At 40.3% G+C, this 23,425-nt stretch overlaps 1 protein-coding gene across 1 annotated transcript in view; it reads right to left on the bottom strand.

Annotated features, from left to right (window-relative positions):
• The window catches only part of LOC140171559 (short transient receptor potential channel 4-like), a 96,699-nt gene that overhangs the window by 15,229 nt on the left and 58,045 nt on the right, over positions 1 to 23,425 (bottom strand). Inside the window, exons 6-10 of the mRNA XM_072194832.1 lie at positions 11,235 to 11,345; positions 8,485 to 8,672; positions 7,082 to 7,212; positions 3,501 to 3,640; positions 529 to 1,689 (exon numbers count right to left, since the gene is read on the bottom strand). Coding sequence (XP_072050933.1) covers positions 529 to 1,689; positions 3,501 to 3,640; positions 7,082 to 7,212; positions 8,485 to 8,672; positions 11,235 to 11,345 — 1,731 coding nt within the window. The remainder of the gene's footprint in view (positions 1 to 528; positions 1,690 to 3,500; positions 3,641 to 7,081; positions 7,213 to 8,484; positions 8,673 to 11,234; positions 11,346 to 23,425) is intronic.

Raw genomic sequence — 23,425 nt, 5'->3', positions numbered from 1 at the left:
AAATCCAACATGGCGTTACTCTCAACTTGAGAGTTATCCCATATTTGAAAGACTATTCATGCCTTCAAGGTGAAATAAACCTACCCATGTTACCATCTGGCCATGGTCTGGTCCAATGTCAGATCTTTCCCTGGGAAAGATGACATTCCAATCTTCCCCTTTAAGAACCTTTTAAAGTCCTACTTGAAACTGATTTTAGCATTAGCACTGTTTGACATATATTTTAAGGGACAGATCCAGGGTTTTAAGTAAATTAGGGGAACAGAGGCTAAAATAGCTACAATAGGCAGACTGTGTAATTTATGATTTAGGCAGGGGAAGGGTCCTTCTGTCCCTCCCCTGTTTGATACATGCCTACCTTTTTTGGCTTTATTATTAGCAGGGCTGTCAACTTTTGGCAATTGTTTGAACCTATTTGTATAACAAAAGTCACAATTTTCAAGCAAATGTAATATAGTTTTAAACTTTTCCTCAAACTTTTGGTAAATTCTGAAAACAGGCTACAGTGAGACAAAAAAAGTAACTTACCCTGGGATCATTAGCATCCAGTGTATAGATATTTTCTTCTCCATCCTTGACAGTGGCAGAAAGATCATTTCCACTATCATCACTTATACCTCCAGAACCCCGCCTAGTACTAGTAGAACGCTTCAACCTGCTGCCATGACCAGCTGATGTTGCAGATGGTAAATCTGCTTGGTCGAGGTCAAACATGGAATCTAAGGCTGCATCTGAACTCTGCTCGCTGTTGTCTTTGTGCTCACTGCCACGATATGAAGGAAACTCTTGATCACTGCTGCTGTAATCAGGTCTGCTGCTGCTGTAACCAGGTCTACTGCTGCTGTAATCAGGTCTACTGCTGCTGTAATCAGGTCTACTGCTGCTGTAATCAGGTATACTGCTGCTGTAATCAGGTCCAGTACTGCTGTAATCAGGTATACTGCTGCTGTAATCAGGTACACTGCTGCTGTAATCAGGTACACTGCTGCTGTAATCAGGTACACTGCTGCTGTAATCAGGTAGACTGCTGCTGTAATCAGGTCCACTGCCGCTAAAATCAGGTCTACTGCTGCTGTAATCAGGTCTACTGCTGCTGTAATCAGGTATACTGCTGCTGTAATCAGGTCCAGTGCTGCTGTAATCGGGTATACTGCTGCTGTAATCAGGTATACTGCTGCTGTAATCAGGTCCAGTACTGCTGTAATCAGGTATACTGCTGCTGTAATCAGGTATACTGCTGCTGTAATCAGGTACACTGCTGCTGTAATCAGGTACACTGCTGCTGTAATCAGGTCCACTGCTGCTGAAATCAGGTCTACTGCTGCTGAAAACAGGTCTACTGTTGCTGTAATCAGGTCTACTGCTGCTGTAATCAGCTGATATTGTTAGTAAATCCTCAAACTTTGAATCTAATGAATCATCATTTTCATCCTGACTACCAGTCTTTTGTTTATCATCATTATGATCACCCTTCATCCTGTTGTGTAACTCATTATGACTGGACAAAATGTCCAATGAGTCTAGGTTTGGAAGGTCAAAGTTCAGATCAAAACTTCTTACATTCGTCTCTTTTGTTTCTGATTCTGGGAAAGCATTGTGATGTTTGAGATTGCTTGATTGGAAGTCCTCTGTACTGAGAAGAGATTTTTCTTGTACCTGTAGTCGGTATTGGGGTACCTCTGTGTTAATCTGTCAAGTCAACATGGAAACAAGATGTTTATTGAGTACATGTAGGCCTATATAATACAAGTCATTATGATTATGTGTACAGCATATCCCAGGTTCACATGTGACTAGTGGCAGCACCGGAAAAATATAATTGGAGGTATGGGGGGAATTAATTCCAGGGGAGGTGGGGAAAACATGAACAAAATATGTGCACAATTGCCTCAAAATATGCAAAAAGTGGAATTTCTTAAAATTTTGGGTTTTTTTTAGACAATAATAACTACAAGACCATCTATTTTGAGGTCATTGTGTGAAATCGAGGGTTTTGTTTTGGGCTGAGGTATTTCGGGAGGGAGCGGTAGCTCGAAAAATACCGAGGCCCAAAAACAAAACCCGATAATTTCACACAATGACCTCATAATAGATGGTGCAAAGTTATTATTGTCATTCATTACCGTCGTATCTAATATTTTGAACAAATCAAAATGGCATTTTATGTTATTTTATGCCATAAAACGCTGTTAAATATAACCAGATTTAATCATTGTTGTAACCTACCCTACAAAAAAATCAACCAGGCGAATATAACATTCGCGCCGACAACAAGAGCTACCAATCACAGAAGTGCGACAGCATCGCGTAGGCGTGTGCGTTGCCATAACGTGTAGCTTATACACGCACGCACGCGCAGAAGTCATTGTTGCGCGTCCGGAGTCTTGGGGGTTATTAATGACCTCGCAATTAGTGCGCGGTCAGGCAATCAATTTCTTTTGATTGGATTACAGGCTTCGCGTATATTAATGAGGTTATGAATGGGGAATATGGAGGCCAAAAGTTTCGACTCCCGCATTGCCATGATTGCCCCCTCCCTCTGTGGTGCCACCACTGCATGTGAAACCCGGGGGGGGGGGTCACTCCCATTGTGGCCTGTAAACCCTCCGCGATAATCAACTTTTGAAAAGCACTCTAAACAAGGATTTAACCCTTGGCTAAAACGATACCCTAAACAGGTGTTTTCACACCCTAAACAGGGATTTTATTCCTTGCATCAAATTTTATACCCTTAATTCCATTTCCGCATATTAGCAATTGCAATTTTGCTACCCTTTTCCCAATATTTCATGTTTTTGACACTACGTATCCACGAAAAACTACCCTTTTACGTGTTTTTATTATCGGGGATGGTGTAGAGGCCACAATGGGAGTGGCCCCCCCCCCCCCCCCGGATGTGAAACAATACAGGCGAATGAGTCTTTGGTCAGAAATTGATCAAATTTAGTTTTCATAAATACAATTATCTACAAGAATACATAAAAATATACACCCCACACACCCCACCTCCACACATTTTAATTACATATATATAACCAGGACAGTAGCCCAGTGGCAGGCGCAAAGGGGGGGGGGGGGTGCAGGGGGACACGTGTCCCCACTTTTGCTGGTCATTAGGGGGAAAACGCTAAAACCGCACCTTACACACCTAAATCAGACTCCATTCGGGGGAACTGAACAACCTGCCCCTCCCCCCATTTTCAATGTGCTGCGCATGCCACTGCAGTAGCCAGGATTGTTTGCATGAGAACAGAGGGGGGAAGAGAATTTCCAAAATGTGAACTTTTTCCCAAAATAATTTTGCTTACATACAAAAACTTAACCCCCCTTAAAAATTTACTGTTTTGGCTATTTCCACAGATTAAAATGTTGTTTCTTTGGTATGTTTTTAAATTGGACTTCTTAGGTACATTTTAGCATTTCCCCCCTGAAAAATGGACCCTTTTTGTTGATTTGAGGGTGCATCGCTACCCCATGGCTACAGGTCTATACACACATACCCGATGTGATCCTGCAGCTTCTACCATAAAGGCACTGGTGTAGAGAATCAATATCAATGTGTCAATCAAGTTCCTCCCATTAGACAGGTACTTCATCAGACCATCATCCATGATTTCTTTGCAATGTTTCCAAGCCAAACCTGAAACAGTATTGAAGCATCATTACACGTTATTAGATTTACAATTGAATATATGAATACAAAACCCACCATAGTCCACAGTTTGGCCAAATTGAGTTAAGCATGGGAAATTATTGTTGCTATACATAGGCCTGTTAGGCACAAGAAACAAATATGTTCGGTCTTTGGATCGACCGTCGATGCTGCTTCGATGCTTGTTATTAATGAACTATCAACTAATTAATCAAAATTAAGGCTAAATTTGCATTGGTCAATATCCCTACATGCAAAAATTACTATTTTATCACAATTAACAACAGTAAATTAATTGATTTCATAAGTAATAAGGATCGACCAAGCATCGATGGTCGATCGAAAGATCGAACTAATTTGTTTCTATTGCCTTATATGTATGAAAGAACAACTCAAATTCATCCTCTGTGTCTATTGAGCATGTGAAAAATGGCATGTATGCAAGAACCACCAAGTCCAGGATTTGAGTATTGTAACACATTGATTGAAATCCAGTATGTATAAAAGTCCACTTGTAACACATTCATTGCTGGAGAGTAACTTTTGAAAAAAAGGGGCTTAATCAAGGAAAGTGTGTGGTTTATATTACATGGCAGTATGCTTATCAACATTATACATTTTGTATTATCTTACTAGTGGTAATCTCATTCCAACATTGTCCAACCCAAGTCCAGCATTTAAAATGAACCCCCACAAAGTCCCTTAAATGCTAATCGTCATACCTAATACAGTTTAACCCACTCATTTGCATGTAAAACATACCATATTGACCAGGTAAATCTAACTGAAGGAATTAAAATGATATACAGGTTTTTTTTCTCAAAATCACTTCCCTTGGACTTGGGTGGGTTTTGTATTCATGTATTCAATTTCATTCAAAGCAATAACTGTACTGAACAATAACTTTTCTAATAAATTTTATAATTATCTTTCTTTCTTTCTCCCTTTATACGAGTAGTGCAGACTTTGTATGAACAAAGATAATTCGCACTGCTTTATCCTGGAACCTAGGATTGATTGCAGATATCAGAACCGGGGATGGTCCCCCTTCTCTTTTCAAATAGCTCTGACACTTAACATGTACAGGGTTTGACTCTTCCTGTACACAGGACCAACAGCTTTCGAACCATGAGACCTACCTATATCTGCATGTGTATGGGAGTGAGAAGAAATTCTACAATTTTATTCTGTAATGTAACTGAACACAATTGTAGGATTAGCCTGCTTAGTAAAAGTAAAGATACTTGCACATTTACAAACAAAACTGTGGTATATACAAGGGGCGATAAATAGTAGAACAAGATATTTGAAAGTGTACCAGCCAAATTCTTTCCAGCTCAATTTTTCTTGAAACCTTCTATGGCAACAAAATGGAAGTCTTCTGATTGCTCCATGAGCCAATCTTCAGTGAAGATTCACCAGCATTGATCACCAGCACACACACTAAAAACTACGGGGTTCATATTTTCCGTGGTCATTTTGAATTGACCACGATTGGGGTTGTTTTGACCCTTCAAGGGGGTTGTACTGTTTTAATTTGACCACTTTCACGAGGTCATTTTAGCCATGACGAACGTGGTCAAAAACTTAGTGGTCATTTTGCCGATACCGTCGCGCATTGATATCAGTTTCATTCTTCCGCTTTGAAAATCTCAATACATAAATGAGTTTAAACATGAGCTGCAAATAATGTTTGTTGATTAATAAATAAAACTAATTTTTTGACCGAAGTTACCCAATTTGTCAACTTTATCATGACTTGCATTTCGGAACTATTTGCACACACGGTGTGCATCGGCTCACGTGGTCACATCAGCGCCATATTTGTTCTGATTGTGCAGCTCAGCGGATTGTCGTGTGTGCTTGTCTGCATGATGGAATATGAAAAGTTAGTTGGAAAGGGAGACTGCAAGGATGCATATAGACCCTTGTCTATGCACGCAAATTCATTCCAATTTCATGCTGTTGTGGCTGGTGTTTTGGCTGCAGTTGTTATAAGCTTATATCATGTAAGCTTATAATACGTGAACTGTCATAGGCGATGACTGACTGTGTGTGAGTGTGATACACAGATGCATTTTGCAGTTTGCTGTTTATGTAATGCTTTCTCTGTGCAGAAACACACTTATGTCCTGGTGGGACCAGCATGACCATAGTCCTACTAAAAAATCCAAACAACCCCTAAATGTGGTTATTGAGTAACCCTATAAAACAACCCTTTCAAATGGGTCATTTCATTTGACCCCGAAATGAGGTCATTAAGTAACCCAATAAGGCAACCCTTTTGAAGGGGTCATTTCATTTGACCCCGAAATGTGGTAATATTTTGACCCCAATGGGGTTACTATTTGACCCAAATACGTAGTCATTGCAATGACCCGACCAATGGGGTCAAAATGACCCCGTTAGTGGTATGGTGTTTAGTTGATAACTATGCTGGGGTCAAAAATGACCCCGTTTGGGTCATTTTTTGACCCCGTAGTTTTAAGTGTGCACCTGATATTATGAAGGTAGGACTTAAACCAATAATGTGTAATTTGCTCACAAGGATGTGTTCAATTGTTAAATTTCTGATTTTTGCATGATTGTAATACCCAATGGTGTACTTAAATATTGTGAAAGACTAAGGCAATAGCAACAAATTAGTTTGATTTTCAACCGGGATCCCCGATTTTATTTGCCGCCCCCATAGAACTCCACAGTTAAGAGGCTACGTGATTCACTTCCAGTATTACCTGTGAATTCAAGAAGGTAGATCTTTGTTGGGTGTCATGCCCATATACAGAGATGTAAAAATCAACTAATGTGTTGTGAAGGAGCAAGCTTCGAAATGAGACCAAATTCGCTTCATTACCCAGTGATGAAGAAATAATGTGATACCTTGTTCTACAAATTTATTGACCGCCCCTTATAACCAAATTCAAAGTCCTTGAGAATGAGTATCTGTAAATAAATGTGCTGTAAATTTTAGGGCCCTTTTTCTTTAGGTCCAGCAAAGTGGAAATTGATTTTCACCATTAGGTTGATTTTGGCACAATCTCATGACAGTGGCGTAGCGACAGGGGGCAGGTGGGGGCACATGCCCTCCCCTGGGTAACCTTAGGGGGCACCAAAATGACCACTTCAGCATCAATTTTGCACCCCCTCCATGCAATTAAAGTCCAAATTTAATATTTAGTGATTTGAAAGATCAATTCAAGACCGAAATTCAACTTCATTATAACCAAAAAAATGAATTACTGGTATTTGTGCAAATTTTCTTGGGCTCCGGGCGCAATTGTTTCAGGTATGGGTTGGGGGGAGAGGCGCCATTATGTATCCTTAGCCCCGGGCGCCACAACCCGTAGCTACGCCACTGTTAAATTTCATGAGAATGGGAAATTGGGAACCTAAACAAGACCCCAAAACATTTTTATTTCATATATTTACCTACTGTGAAGAGCACTGCATAATTGATCATGAAATTTACTGTTGGTGTGATTTCTGCAGAATAAGAAATGACCACTAGTACAGCCAAGAAGGACATATCAGCACCAGTATGAAAAAGAAACTTCACAAACCTATAAAATAATATTAAGACAAAAATCAATGAGTGAGTAAGTATATAGATTATAGTATGCATTAGTATTACCATTTCTTCCAGTTCAATTTTTTTTGGCAAGTTAAGGAATTGAATAGCGATGTTTGTACAGTATTTTTGTGAGACCTGAGAGCACATCAGACACACCAAATTACATTCTGATATCAATATATTTTATGGTAACTTATTAAAAATTGTTATTTTTGACATTTATGGGGGTACTACACCCCTGGCCAATTTTGTGCTTATTTTTGCATTTTTCTCAAATATAGCACATAAGTAAAATATGTATATTATAGGGGCAAGGACTACAACTAACTCCACAACTGTTGTCTGTGCTGAAATAAAATAGCCAGTGTAGTAGTTGTAGTCCTTGCCCCTATAATATACATATCTTACTTGTCCCCAATGCGCTATAATTTTTGAGAAAAATGCAAAAATAGGCACAAAATTGTGCAGGGGTGTAGTACCCCCTTAACAGTCCTTGAAGTAAACTTTATAAAAATAATGATATGTACTTAAAGTGTATGTTGCTGGGAGGAAAAGCCAACCATCATTTGAAATTTTGACCTTTTACATTGAAGATATGCATTTTTTATCCAAAAAAGACCTACAAATTTGAGCACCCTGGATATAGTCAGAGAAGATATCTAACCCTTCCCAGAATTCTTTGCAACATGATACATCACCTCATTTCATCAAATGACACTCCCATTACTTTGTACATATTCCCTTTGTTTTCAATTTGAGAATAGACTGGCTATAAAACATGGGTCGATGTCGAGAAATCATTTTGATTCAATGTGCTCTGTTCATTGAGGTACATTCCGTCACCATCGACCCATGTTGCACTAGATATCAGTACTGGAAATTAAGATGGGAGAAATGCATTATGGGAAGTGTAAGATATCTTCTCTGGGATATATTACATCCTGTAAATTATATTCAAATTTACACTCTCGGAGAAAACGGTTCTAAGTAGAACCTAAAATGGTTCTTTAGCTGTCCTGTATGTGGAACCTTAAATAGTTCTACAAACGTGCCAAAGAAGAGAAAGAACCATTTTTAGACCTGAAAAGGATTCTGGAAGGTCACAAAGAACCATTTTAGATATGAAAATGGCTCTGGAAAAGCCAAAATGTTCTTTCCAAGAACCCTTTTCTCTTGAAGGTTCTACATACAAGACAGCTGAGAACCCTTTTTTTTCAAGAGTGTACTACCCAGCAGCTAACAAATGCATCAAAATACTCACGGAATTCGTACAAATCTTTTGATTTTCATGGATGGGATGAAGAGATATATGAGAGAGATCACAGGATATCCAAGTAACATCAGCACAGTAAACATCAGTTGTTTAACAGTATTCCAATCTCGATATGATGATAAACCACGGTAGAAATGGGTGATTAAGATTTGCTGGCAATTAGGGTGGGCAACAAACTGAAATGAGAAGTGAAGAAGATTAAGTTTGTAAGGTACCGCTCACAAACACTTGTTAGGGGGGGCCTGATGCAAAAAAATTCATCGCGAACATTTTTGGGGCCCCCCTTTACAGATCTCCAAAATTTCAGGCCCCCCCTTTTGACATGAAAATTATGGGTCAACCCCAAAGAATAAACTCAATTTTCCCAGGAAAATTTGTGGTCATTTTTTCAGCCCCCCTAGGAGGGTCAAAAAATTTCAGGGCCCCCCCTTTTTGCATCAGGCCCCCCTAACAAGTGTTTATGAACTGTCCCTAAGTTTATAACCTTACATATAAAGACATCCCAAAAAGTAATGACCCCCTTTAATATTACAAGGCAATAAGTCTTGTGTACTGTTATTTTGACATGTTTTTGGGTCTATGAACTGCTATTTTGACATGATTTTGGGTCTGTGAACTGCTATTTTGACATGTTTTTGGGACTGTGAACTGCTATTTTGACATGTTTATGAGTCTGTGAACTGCTATTTTGACATGTTTTTGGAGCTTTTTGGGTCTGTGAACTGCTATTTTGACATGTTTTTGGGTCTGTGAACTGCTATTTTGACATGTTTTTGGGTCTGTGAACTGCTATTTTGACATGTTTTTGGGTCTGTGAACTGCTATTTTAACATGTTTTTGGGTCTGTGAACTGCTATTTTGACATGTTTTTGCGTCTGTGAACTGCTATTTTGACATTTTTTGGGGACTGAACTGCTATTTTGACATGTTTATGAGTCTGTGAACTGCTATTTTGACATGTTTTTGGGTCTGTGAACTGCTATTTTGACATGTTTTTGGGTCTGTGAACTGCTATTGTGACATGTTTTTGGGTCTGTGAACTAAAATTGGTCCAAATTATTGGATGTAGAGCTATGGAAATTAAATATTTTTCCAAATTATATTTAAAGAGTTACAATTTTGGGTGTTTTTCTCAAAGTGGAGCTAATGAGCTAGAGTATGATCTCCCCATGTGGGAGGGAAGAGGAAAGTTGCTAATTGTTTTATTGTTTATTTGTTGGGCCTTACCATTTTGGAATTATTAATAAAACCGCCCTCTAATTGACCTTTTCAGTTAAAGCCTTAATGTACGATTTCCGTCAAATTTTAATTTTGTTATTCTTTATTAAAAATGTTGAAATTATATTAGTAATAACTGTGGGAAGGGTTGCTGTCCATTTTAAGTTGAAATAACAAGGTAAAATGAAAGAAACCCCACAGGTTATTTTGGCCATTTAACATGCAGTTCTATAAGAGGACATATTATCAGAATTTTTAAATTATGATAAAATGTCGAACTTTGCTCTGTTGACCTACAAAGACAACAAATTTGGCCGATTCCATTTAGGTGCAAGTTGGGACATGTGTAAACATTACAAATATGCAAAAAAATCAGGTTTGAAAAAAATTAACAAATTTCACATTATAAGATCGTACATTATGGCTTTAATCCAGTATAAGCCTTTGCGAGTACACCGAGATGTCGTCATATGACGTAACTTGCCGTCTTGCAATGTGCAGGTACGATGTTCGATATACAATGTGCGCACTGCGCAGCGGCGCAGATCGTCGTGACGTCAAATGACAACATCTCAGGTGTACTCGGAAAGGCTTATGGGATTTAAGGAAAAGGTCAATAACCGGATTGATGTTAAGGGGCAGGTCAATCTTTTTGCCCCCCCAAAAAAAATATTCACAATTTTTTAGACAAAAAAATAACATGCAAATAAAGAGCCCCACTTAATTTCCTAACTGAGTTAGTATTTGAAATTGTGTGTGTCCACCTTTTTTTGTAAATTCCCCATCACCACAGATTTACAGTAAACATGAACTCCAGTTGCAAGTCTTTAATTAATATGGAAGTCTCCGGCCCTGCCCTACCAGGCTTGCGGCCTTGATCAGATGAGTTGCAAGATCCTCGAAAGCCCATGGACAAGGAGTGGGACCAGGCAGTGGCGTAACGTGCGAAATTTTGGACAAATAAGGCCTACCCTAATTAATTTTGGTTACTAGAAGTTGAATATCGGTCTTAAAATGTTCTTTCAATTGGTTTTATGCTGAAATGACTTTCATCACTTGGAGGGGCGCAGAATCGATGCTGAATTGGTCAATTTCGTTCCCCCTAAGGGTGGTGCCCGAGGCATGTTGCCCGTCCCCCTGCCCCCTAGTTACGCCACTTGGACTAGGAGCAGTGCGGCGGGGCACTTTTAACATCTCCTTCATTAGCTCTTTTCCCCCTAATTTCATTTTCACTTTTGCTCAGAGCCCCAGAACCCTTCGGCCCCTGAACTTATGCCCCCAGCATACTTTCCTGCCGCTTGCCGCTCTGACAAGCGGCAGGGCGCTTCAACCAATGACAAGCCTTGATTGTGTCCATTTGTCTGCAATGCGTGTGCGCCACGCCACTCAGCGGCAGGGTAGTATGAAACCAGCTTAAGTCCACCTTGTTACGCCACTGGCCTTTGAAGTTTTTAAAGCCCTGATGGGCTGGGCAACCCAAAATATTGATGGAAAAAATAATAAAATGTACATGTATATACCTCTTTTTGATTAAACTCTATTCCACTAAGTAGTTTTACCAGCAAAAATCTAGTGCCTTCTGGTGCTTCTCTGCTATTCTGGTTTGCCTCATAGGTCATGATAGCCATAATCTGAAGAACATAATTTTATATAACAAGAAAGATAATTAAAAATTATTGCAAGGAAAGTAACTTTATTCCTGTAAAATAATAAATATAAATTGTAAATCTGTGGGAACAGATGACTAATCTGTGGGAACAGATAACTAATCTGTGGGAAAAGATGACTAATCTGTGGCAACAAATGACTATCTGTTGGAACAAATGACTGATCTGTGGAAACAGATTACTGATCTGTGGGAACAGATAACTAATCTGTGGGAATAAATGACTAATCTGTGGGAACAAATGACTGATCTGTGGGAACAGATGACTGATCCGTGGGAACAGATTACTGATCTGTGGGAACAGATAACTAATCTGTGGGAACAAATGACTAATCTGTGGGAACAAATGACTGATCTGTGGGAACAGATAACTAATCTGTGGGAACAAATGACTAATCTGTGGGAACAGATGACTGATCCGTGGGAACAGATGACTGATCCGTGGGAACAGATTACTTATCTGTGGGAACAGATGACTAATCTGTGGGAACAGATGACTGTTCCGTGGGAACAGATGACTGATCCGTGGGAACAGATTACTGATCTGTGGGAACAGATAACTAATCTGTGGGAACAGATGACTGATCCGTGGGAACAGATGACTGATCCGTGGGAACAGATGACTGATCCGTGGGAACAGATGACTGATCCGTGGGAACAGATTACTGATCTGTGGGAACAGATAACTATATATGTGGGAACAAATGACTAATCTGTGGGAACAGATGACTGATCCGTGGGAACAGATTACTGATCTGTGGGAACAGATAACTAATCTGTGGGAACAAATGACTAATCTGTGGGAACAAATGACTGATCCTTGGGAACAGATGACAAATCTGTGGGAACAGATGACAACTCTGTGGGAACAGATGACTAATCTGTGGGAACAGATGACTAATCTGTGGGAACAGATTACTGATCTGTGGGAACAGATAACTAATCCGTGGAAACAGATGACAAATTCGTGGGAACAGATGACTAATCCGTGGAAACAGATGACTAATCCGTGGGAGCAGATGACTAATCCGTTGGAGCAGATGACTAATCCGTGGGAGCAGATGACTAATCCGTGGGAGCAGATGACTAATCCGGGGGAATAGATGACTATAATCGGTGGGAACAGATTACTAATCCGTGGTAATTCAGATGACTTATCCGTGGTAATTCAGATGACTTATCCGTGGAAACAGATGACTAATCTATGGGAACAGATGACTAATCCGTGGGAACAGATGACTAATCTGTGGGAACAGATGACTAATCTGTGGGAACAAATGACTAATATGTGGGAACAGATGACTGATCTGTGGGAACAGATGGCAAATCTGTGGGAACAGATTACTGATCTGTGGGAACAGATAACTAATCTGTGGGAACAAATGACTAATCTGTGGGAACAGATGACTTATCCGTGGAAACAGATGACTAATCTGTGGGAACAGATGACTAATCCGTGGGAACAGATAACTAGTTCGTGGGAACAGATGACCAATCCGTGGGAACAGATGACTAATATATGAGAACAGATGACTATAATTTGTGGGAACAGATGACTAATCTGTGGGAACAGGTACCGGTAACTAATCTGTGGGACAGATGACTAATCTGTGGGAACAGATGACTAATCTGTGGGAACAGATGTACAATCTGTGGGAACATATGACCAATCTGTGGGAACAGATGACTAATCCGTGGGAACAGATGACTAATCCGCGGGAACAGATGACTAATCCGTGGGAACAGATGACTAATCCGTGGGAACAGATGACTAATCCGTGGAAGCAGATGACTAACCTATGGGAGCTCCGTAGGAGCAGATGCTAATCCGTGGGAACAGATGACTAATATATGAGATCAGATGACTATAATCTGTGGGAACAGATGACTTATCCGTGGAAACAGATGACCTATCTGTGGGAACAGATGACTAATCTGTAGGAACAGATGACTAATCCGTGGGGACAGATGACTAATTCGTGGGAGCAGATGACTTATCCGTGGGAACAGATGACTAATCCGTGGGAGCAGATGACTAATCCGTGGGAGCAGATGACTAATCCGGGGAACATATGACTAATATATGGGAACAGATTACTATAATCTGTGAGAACAGATGACTAATCTGTGGGAACAGGTGACTAATTCGTGGGAGCAGATGACTAGCCTAATTATCCGTGGGAGCAGATGACTAATCCGTGGGAACAGATGACTAATATGTGAGAGCAGTAGGCCTATATAATATGTGGGAACAGATGACTAATCAGTGGGAACAGATGACTCATCCGTGGGAACATATATGACTATATCTGTCGGAACAGATGGCTAATCTGTGGAAACAGATGACTAATCCGTGGGAACAGATAACTAATCTGTGGGAAAAGATGACTAATCCGTGGGAACAGATGACTAATCCGTGGAAACAGACGACTTATCCGTGGGAACAGATGACTAATCCGTGGAAACAGATGACTAATTCGTGGGAACAGATGACTAATCCGTGGAAACAGATGACTAATTCGTGGGAACAGATGACTAATCCGTGGGAGCAGATGACTAATCAGTGGGAGCAGATGACTAGTCCGGGGAAATAGATGACTATAATCTGTGGGAACAGATGACTAATCCGTGGTAACAGATTACTAATCCGTGGGAACAGATGACTTATCCGTGGAAACAGATGACAAATCTATGGGAACAGATGACTAATCTTTGGGAACAGATGACTAGTTCGTGGGAACAGATGACCAATCTGTGGGAACAGATGACTAATATATGAGAACAGATGACTATAATTTGTGGGATCAGATGACTAATCTGTGGGAACAGATGACTGATCTGTGGGAACAGGTACCGGTAACTAATCTGTGGGAGCAGATGACTAATCTGTGGGAACAGATGACTAATCTGTGAGAACAGATGACTAATCTGTAGAAACAGATGACTAATCTGTAGAAACAGATGACTAATCTGTGGGAACAGATGACTAATCTGTGGGAACAGATGACTAATCTGTGGGAACAGATGTACAATCTGTGGGAACATATGACCAATCTGTGGGAACAGATGACTAATCCGTGGGAACAGATGACTAATCCATGGGAGCTCCGTAGGAGCAGATGCTAATCCGTGGGAACAGATGACTAATATATGAGATCAGATGACTATAATCTGTGGGAACAGATGACTAATCCGTGGGAACAGATGACTTATCCGTGGAAACAGATGACCTATCTGTAGGAACAGATGACTAATCTGTAGGAACAGATGACTAATTTGTGGGAGCAGATGACTAATCCGTGGAAGCATATGACTAATCCGGGGAACATATGACTAAAATATGGGAACAGATGACTATAATCTTTGAGAACAGATGACTAATCTGTGGGAACAGATGACAAATTCGTGGGAGCAGATGACTAGCCTAATTATCCGTGGGAGCAGATGACTAATCCGTGGGAGCAAATGACTAATCTGTGGGAGCAGATGACTAATCCGTGGGAACAGATGACTAATATGTGGGAACAGTAGGCCTATATAATCTGTGGGAACAGATGACTAATCAGTGGGAACAGATGAATAATCTGTGGGAACAGGTGACTAATCTGTGGGAACAGATGACTTATGAGTGGGAACAGATGACTAGCCTAATCCGTGGGAGCAGATGACTAATCTGTGGAGCAGATGACTATAATCCGTGAGAGCAAATGACTTATCTGTGGGAGCAGATGACTAATCCGTTGGAGCAGATGACTAATCTGTGGGAACAGATGACTATTCTGTGGGAACAGATGACTAATCAGTGGGAACAGATGACTAATCCGACCGTGGGAACAGATGACTATAATCCGTGGGAACAGATGACTTATCCGTAGGAACATATGACTAATCTGTGGGAACAGATGACTAATCCGTGGAAACAGATGACTAATTCGTGGGAACAGATGACTAATCCGTGGGAGCAGATGACTAATCCGTTGGAGCAGATGACTAATCAGTGGGAGCAGATGACTAATCCGTAGGAGCAGATGACTAGTCCGGGGAAATAGATGACTATAATCTGTGGGAACAGATGACTAATCCGTGGTAACAGATGACTAATTCGTGGGAACAGATGACTAATCCGTGGGAGCAGATGACTAATCCGTTGGAGCAGATGACTAATCAGTGGGAGCAGATGACTAATCCGTAGGAGCAGATGACTAGTCCGGGGAAATAGATGACTATAATCTGTGGGAACAGATGACTAATCCGTGGTAACAGATTACTAATCCGTGGGAACAGATGACTTATCCGTGGAAACAGATGACAAATCTATGGGAACAGATGACTAATCCTTGGGAACAGATGACTAGTTCGTGGGAACAGATGACCAATCTGTGGGAACAGATGACTAATATATGAGAACAGATGACTATAATTTGTGGGATCAGATGACTAATCTGTGGGAACAGATGACTAATCTGTGGGAACAGATGACTGATCTGTGGGAACAGGTACCAGTAACTAATCTGTGGGAGCAGATGACTAATTTGTGGGAACAGATGACTAATCTGTGGGAACAGATGACTAATCTGTTTGAACAGATGACTAATCTGTGGGAACAGATGACTAATCTGTGAGAACAGATGACTAATCTGTAGAAACAGATGACTAATCTGTGGGAACAGATGACTAATCTGTGGGAACAGATGACTAATCTGTGGGAACAGATGTACAATCTGTGGGAACAGATGACTAATCCGTGGGAACAGATGACTAATCCATGGGAGCTCCGTAGGAGCAGATGCTGATCCGTGGGAACAGATGACTAATATATGAGATCAGATGACTATAATCTGTGGGAACAGATGACTAATCCGTGGGAACAGATGACTTATCCGTGGAAACAGATGACCTATCTGTAGGAACAGATGACTAATCTGTAGGAACAGATGACTAATCCGTGAGGACAGATGACTAATTCGTGGGAGCAGATGACTAATCCGTGGGAACAGATGACTAATTTGTGGGAGCAGATGACTAGCCTAATTATCCGTGGGAGCAGATGACTAATCCGTGGGAGCAAATGACTAATCTGTGGGAGCATATGACTAATCCGTGGGAACAGATGACTAATATGTGGGAACAGTAGGCCTATATAATCTGTGGGAACAGATGACTAATCAGTGGGAACAGATGAATAATCTGTGGGAACAGGTGACTAATCTGTGGGAACAGATGACTTATGAGTGGGAACAGATGACTAGCCTAATCCGTGGGAGCAGATGACTAATCTGTGGAGCAGATGACTATAATCCGTGAGAGCAAATGACTTATCTGTGGGAGCAGATGACTAATCCGTTGGAGCAGATGACTAATCTGTGGGAACAGATGACTATTCTGTGGGAACAGATGACTAATCAGTGGGAACAGATGACTAATCCGACCGTGGGAACAGATGACTATAATCCGTGGGAACAGATGACTTATCCGTAGGAACATATGACTAATCTGTGGGAACAGATGGCTAATCTGTGGGAGCAGATGACTAATCCGTTGGAGCAGATGACTAATCCGTGGGAACAGATGACTAATCCGTAGGAGCAGATGACTAGTCCGTGGTAACAGATTACTAATCCGTGGGAACAGATGACTTATCCGTGGAAACAGATGACAAATCTATGGGAACAGATGACTAATCCGTGGGAACAGATGACTAGTTCGTGGGAACAGATGACCAATCTGTGGGAACAGATGACTAATATATGAGAACAGATGACTATAATCTGTGGGAGCAGATGACTAATTTTTGGGAACAGATGACTAATCTGTTTGAACAGATGACTAATCTGTGAGAACAGATGACTAATCTGTGGGAACAGATGACTAATCTGTAGAAACAGATGACTAATCTGTAGAAACAGATGACTAATCTGTGGGAACAGATGACTAATCTGTGGGAACAGATGACTAATCTGTGGGAACAGATGTACAATCTGTGGGAACATATGACCAATATGTGGGAACAGATGACTAATCCGTGGGAACAGATGACTAATCCGTGGGAACAGATGACTATTCTGTGGGAACAGATGACTAATCAGTGGGAACAGGTGACTAATCCGACCGTGGGAACAGATGACTATAATCCGTGGGAACAGATGACTTATCCGTAGGAACATATGACTAATCTGTTGGAACAGATGGCTAATCTGTGGGAGCAGATGACTAATCCGTAGGAGCAGATGACTAGTCCGTGGGAGCAGATGACTAATCCGGGGAAATAGATGACTATAATCTGTAGGAACAGATGACTAATCCGTGGTAACAGATTACTAATCCGTGGGAACAGATGACTTATCCGTGGAAACAGATGACAAATCTATGGGAACAGATGACTAATCCGTGGGAACAGATGACTAGTTCGTGGGAACAGATGACCAATCTGTGGGAACAGATGACTAATATATGAGAACAGATGACTATAATTTGTGGGATCAGATGACTAATCTGTGGGAACAGATGACTGATCTGTGGGAACAGGTACCGGTAACTAATCTGTGGGAGCAGATGACTAATTTGTGGGAACAGATGACTAATCTGTTTGAACAGATGACTAATCTGTGGGAACAGATGACTAATCTGTGGGAACAGATGACTAATCTGTAGAAACAGATGACTAATCTGTGGGAACAGATGACTAATCTGTGGGAACAGATGACTAATCCGTGGGAACAGATGACTAATCCGTGGGAACAGATGACTAATCCGTGGGAACAGATGACTAATCCGTGGGAGCTCCGTAGGAGCAGATGCTAATCCGTGGGAACAGATGACTAATATATGAGATCAGATGACTATAATCTGTGGGAACAGATGACTAATCCGTGGGAACAGATGACTTATCCGTGGAAACAGATGACCTATCTGTAGGAACAGATGACTAATCTGTAGGAACAGATGACTAATCCGTGAGGACAGATGACTAATTCGTGGGAGCAGATGACTAATCCGTGGGAACAGATGACTAATTTGTGGGAGCAGATGACTAATCCGTGGAAGCATATGACTAATCCGGGGAACATATGACTAAAATATGGGAACAGATGACTATAATCTTTGAGAACAGATGACTAATCTGTGGGAACAGATGACAAATTCGTGGGAGCAGATGACTAGCCTAATTATCCGTGGGAGCAGATGACTAATCCGTGGGAGCAAATGACTAATCTGTGGGAGCAGATGACTAATCCGTGGGAACAGATGACTGGGAACATCGGTGGGAACAGATGAATAATCTGTGAGAACAGGTGACTAATCTGTGGGAACAGATGACTAATCCGTGGGAACAGATGACTTATGCGTGGGAACAGATGAATAATCTGTGGGAACAGATGACTTATCTGGACGTGGGAACAGATGAGAAATCTGTGGGAACAGATGACTAATCCGTGGGAGCAGATGACTAGCCTAATCCGTGGAGCAGATGACTAATCTGTGGGAGCAGATGACTATAATCCGTGAGAGCAAATGACTTATCTGTGGGAGCAGATGACTATATCCGTGGGAGCAGATGACTAATCTGTGGGAACAGATGACTAATCAGTGGGAACAGATGACTAATCCGACCGTGGGAACAGATGACTATAATCCGTGGGAACAGATGACTTATCCGTGGGAACATATGACTAATCTGTGGAAACAGGTGACTAATCTGTGGGAACAGATGACTAATCCGACCGTGGGAACAGATGACTATAATCCGTGGGAACAAAATGACTTATCTGTGGGAGCAAATGACTAATCTGTATGAACAGATTACTAATAGGCCTAGGCCTAGGGCCCTACGTGGTAACAGATGACTTATCAAACTTTATTTCTTTCATTTTTTTCTTTCAAACTTTCTCTCTTTCAAACGTTTTCATTTATTAACTTAGTTTCTTTCAAACTTTCTTTTTAAGTTTTTTTAAATTTTCTTTCTTTCAAACTTTCTTTTTTTAAATTTTCTTTCTTTCAAACTTTCTTTTTTTAAATTTTCTTTCTTTCAAACTTTCTTTCTTTTAAACTTCCTTTCAAACTTTGTTTCTTTCAAACTTTGTTTCTTTCAAACTTTGTTTCTTTCAAACTTCCTTTCAAACTTTCTTCTGGTTCTCTGGTTCTGGTTGATTGATTACTCCAACTAAGCGGGATCCCGCATCAGCGTTCTTTCTTTCAAACTTTCTTTCCTTCAAATTTCTTTCTTTCAAACTTTCTTTCTTTCAAACTTTCTTTCAAAATTTCTTTCTTTCAAACTTTATTTTGTTCAAATTTTCTTTTTTTCAAACTTTCTTTCTTTCAAAACTTCTTTCAAACTTTCTTTCAAACTTCCGACCAATTCAGGCAATTTCTACAGGAAACAATTTGTAGACCTGAAATGGATGTTGAAAATCACTTCCGGAAATCACTGCACCGCCACTGTTTTGGCGCAGAAAATTGCATGTACATGTACGCTCATGTTCCTTGGTAACTGTTCATACCGATGAGCGATTGATAGCTATAAATAAATGGCCAATAAACTCACGCGTTCGTTTTTAGCCAGGTAGTACGAGTCGGTCCATTGGCTAGACTAAATTAACTATCGCGTCTGAAGCTATGAGCATAGGAGAGCGTACATGTATGTACGCGTTTAATGGCCATGGTGACCATAGACATAGGTTCTCGTTTGTCTGGGATGGTGACGATGTTTGTTGTTGGTGGTGGGGTAAAGAGGAGTCAGTGTGAAGTTGCGAGAGTTTTGATCAGTTGGATCAATTTTCTTAGTTCTGTTTTGACAGATTTTTAAACCGATTTGCGTTTTAAACGTTTTATAATAAGTAGTAGGCTTACAACATCGAGCCTTTTGGCGGAGTTGGATCAACAAAATGGTTCAACTCCGAATTTTGATAATGATATTTGCACCAGCAGTTTTGCTGCTGAGTGGTGAAGTTCGGCAAGTGGAAGCCCGCACAGTTGCTGGTGAGATCGACACGAAATTGGTGAGTTCATATTATTCATTCTATCTTCAAATAAACATAGAATGTGTCATGGTGTATAAAAGGCCTAGGCTAGGCCTACAACTAATATGGCCTAATGCCTATGCAGTCGATATTGACCTCACCTAGTAGGCCAGGCCATTCAAACATGTCAATGTTGGTCGTGCTTCTTCTTCTTCTTCTTCCGGTACTGTGCAAAACCTCAAAAGAGTATCGACGCACATTGGTTGATTTGTAGACATACAGGTGCAAAACATGCTTGGACGTACTACTATTTAAAAAGCAAGAGGCCTCCAGCCTAGCCCTAGCATAGCATTCTAGGCTAAAAATAAGCCATGAATGATAATTTAAAAGCTATGAGTAAGCCTATGATTGTGTGATGTTGTACATACATGCATGCATGCAATGATGCATGCCTGGTTTATGCTTACTTAGGTAGGCCCAGGCCTAGCCTAGGCGAGGGGAAGTTAGGCTAGGCTTAATTCTAAATTTGATTCATCATTGTTGACAAGTCTAGGTTGATAGGAGACACAGGATTTGAATTCATGATCTTAAACTTTTATGGTCAGACTCAGGTCCCCTGTTGTTCTTGCTCTACTTGAATGACCTACCAGCCACCCTGAAGTCAAATTTGCGGATGATTGCGTAGTATATAAAACTATAAGGCCCTTCGCACTTGATTATTAGTTTCCTGTTTACCGCCCGCGTCCAAAATTGAAAATCTCTAAATAATTAATTATTTTATTTTTATTTCTAATTTTCTCCTTTAAAATAACTTTCAACTACTTCTACTTGCCATTTTCTGACTTTAATAATGTCAACAATAATGATGAATAAACAAATAGTAGGGCCTACAACTCCACCTTCACTTATTTATAAAATCAAATATTGTTGTGAAATAATTAAATGCCCGCTCTTGTCAAAATGAGTTGAAGGTTGCTTGTAATAGTTCAAACTAAATAAAGAAAATAAAAGATAATTAATCTTACTATAAATAGGGGAATGTTGTATGTATGTATCTATCTATGTATGTATCGCTATAAAGGCTCCGTCAGTTTCGATCCAAATGGCGCCAAATTCATACGGGAGATCGAGGAATATACGGGAACGTGTTTAAACTTTATTTAGTTGAAAACGGTCAAGAATTGGTCTCAAAATCAGTGAAAATGTGGTCCGTTGCTATCCAAGGTAAACAAAAAGAGGAGTCGGTTACTAAGCTAGGCCTGCAAGGCGTATGGCGTATCTAATGCCAAGCAGCTCACAGTAGCTCAGCGATACACGCTGGGTAACGCAGCACTACGCCATGGCACGCGTAAACGACGCAGAGTCACGTAATGAATGATATTACGGGTGCGAACGGCCGTAGCGTAATATACTGGCGAATACGGGAAACAGATGTGTGTTAAAAAGTACAAACAACATGAAGAGGTAGGCCTACTAAGTACTATAAATAAAAAAGAAAACAAAATGAGGACAAACAGGCTGTACGAGTATGTGGGTTATACTAAGTCACAAAATGAAACCGGGAATAAAATAGGCTAAAGAAGGAAAGAAAGAAACTCTTCAGGAAATGTAAGGGGAAAAAAAGCTATAATAAAATCAGGAAGTTTAAATAAAAAAAGCTATTAAACTGAGGACAGAATTAAATAAATAACATGAAAACGGGAAATCACAAGCTATGCAGCAAATAAAATAGAAGCTAAAATGGAAATGTAAGAAAGGACAGATTTAGAAAATAATGGGAACGGGGTTAAATAAATAAATAAACATGGTAACGGAAAATCGGAAGCTTAGCAGCAGAATTTTTTTTTTAAATGGAACAAAATTGGCCCATGTAGAAAAAACTAAAAAGAAAGAAAGAAGTTAAAATGGAAACGTAGGCTTAACATCTTTAGGTTCAGATAAATAAAATTTACCTTTTCAATGATTCTACCTGTTCAGTAATTCCTCCTGTTTTAGTGAACGCTCCCATTTACTCATCTAGCGGGGACCAGCAGCGTAGCGCTGGTGTCCCGCTAGTCTTACTATAAATAGGGAAATGTTGTATGTATCTATGTATCTATCTATGTATCATGGAAAGGCTCCGTCAGTTTCGATCCAAATGTCGCCAAATTCATACGGGAGATCGATGAATATACGGGAACGTGTTTAAACTTTATTTGGTTGAAAACGGTCAAGAATTGGCCTCAAAATCAGTGAAAATGTGGTACGTTGCTATGCTGGGTAAACAAAAAAGGGAGTCAGTTGTCAAGCTAGCCCGTGCGCCGTCGCACGGGCGTATCTAATGCCAAGCCGCTCGCGCGTAAGCGCAGCGATAGCGCCATGCTGGTAACGCAGCACTACGCCATGCCACAGATAAACGACGCAGAGTTGCGCAATGAATGATAATACGGGTGAACGACCGACCGTAGGCGTAATAAATCGGGGAAAAGATGTGTGTTAAAAAGTATAAACAACATGAAGAGTTAGGCCTACTAAATAAAAAAGAAAACAAAATGAGGACAAACAGGTAGGCCTCACGAGTATGTGGGTTAGCCTATAGTTAGTCACAGTAAGAAAAAGAAAACGGGAATAAAATAGGCTAAAGAAGGAAAGAATAATAAAATCTAATAAAATGAGATGATTTAAATAAAAAAGCTATTAAACTAAATAAATAACATGAAAACGGGAAATCACAAGCTAAGCAGCAAATAAAAAATGAAGTCAACGGGGAAATGTAAGAAAGGAAAGATTTAGAAAATAATGGGAGCGGGATTGAGTAAATAAAAAAACATGGTAACGGAAATTTGCAAGCTTAGCAGCAAAATGTTTTTAAAAAATGGAACAAAATTGGCCCATGTAGAAGAAACTAAAAAGAAAGAAAGAAGCTAAAATGGAAACTTAGGCTTAACGAGGGTCAGACTCAGATAAATGAAATTTACCTTTTCAATGATTCTACCTGTTCAGTAATTCCTCCCATTTTAGTGAACGCTCCCATTTACTCACCTAGCGGGGACCCGCGCATAGCGCGGGTGTCCCGCTAGTAATTAATAATTAAAAGTCACCTCGTCCC

Source organism: Amphiura filiformis, chromosome 15, assembly GCF_039555335.1.
Source record: "Amphiura filiformis chromosome 15, Afil_fr2py, whole genome shotgun sequence".
In the NCBI taxonomy this organism is placed as follows: Eukaryota; Metazoa; Echinodermata; class Ophiuroidea; order Amphilepidida; family Amphiuridae; genus Amphiura; species Amphiura filiformis.
This window is presented reverse-complemented; position numbering and strand designations above follow the sequence as displayed.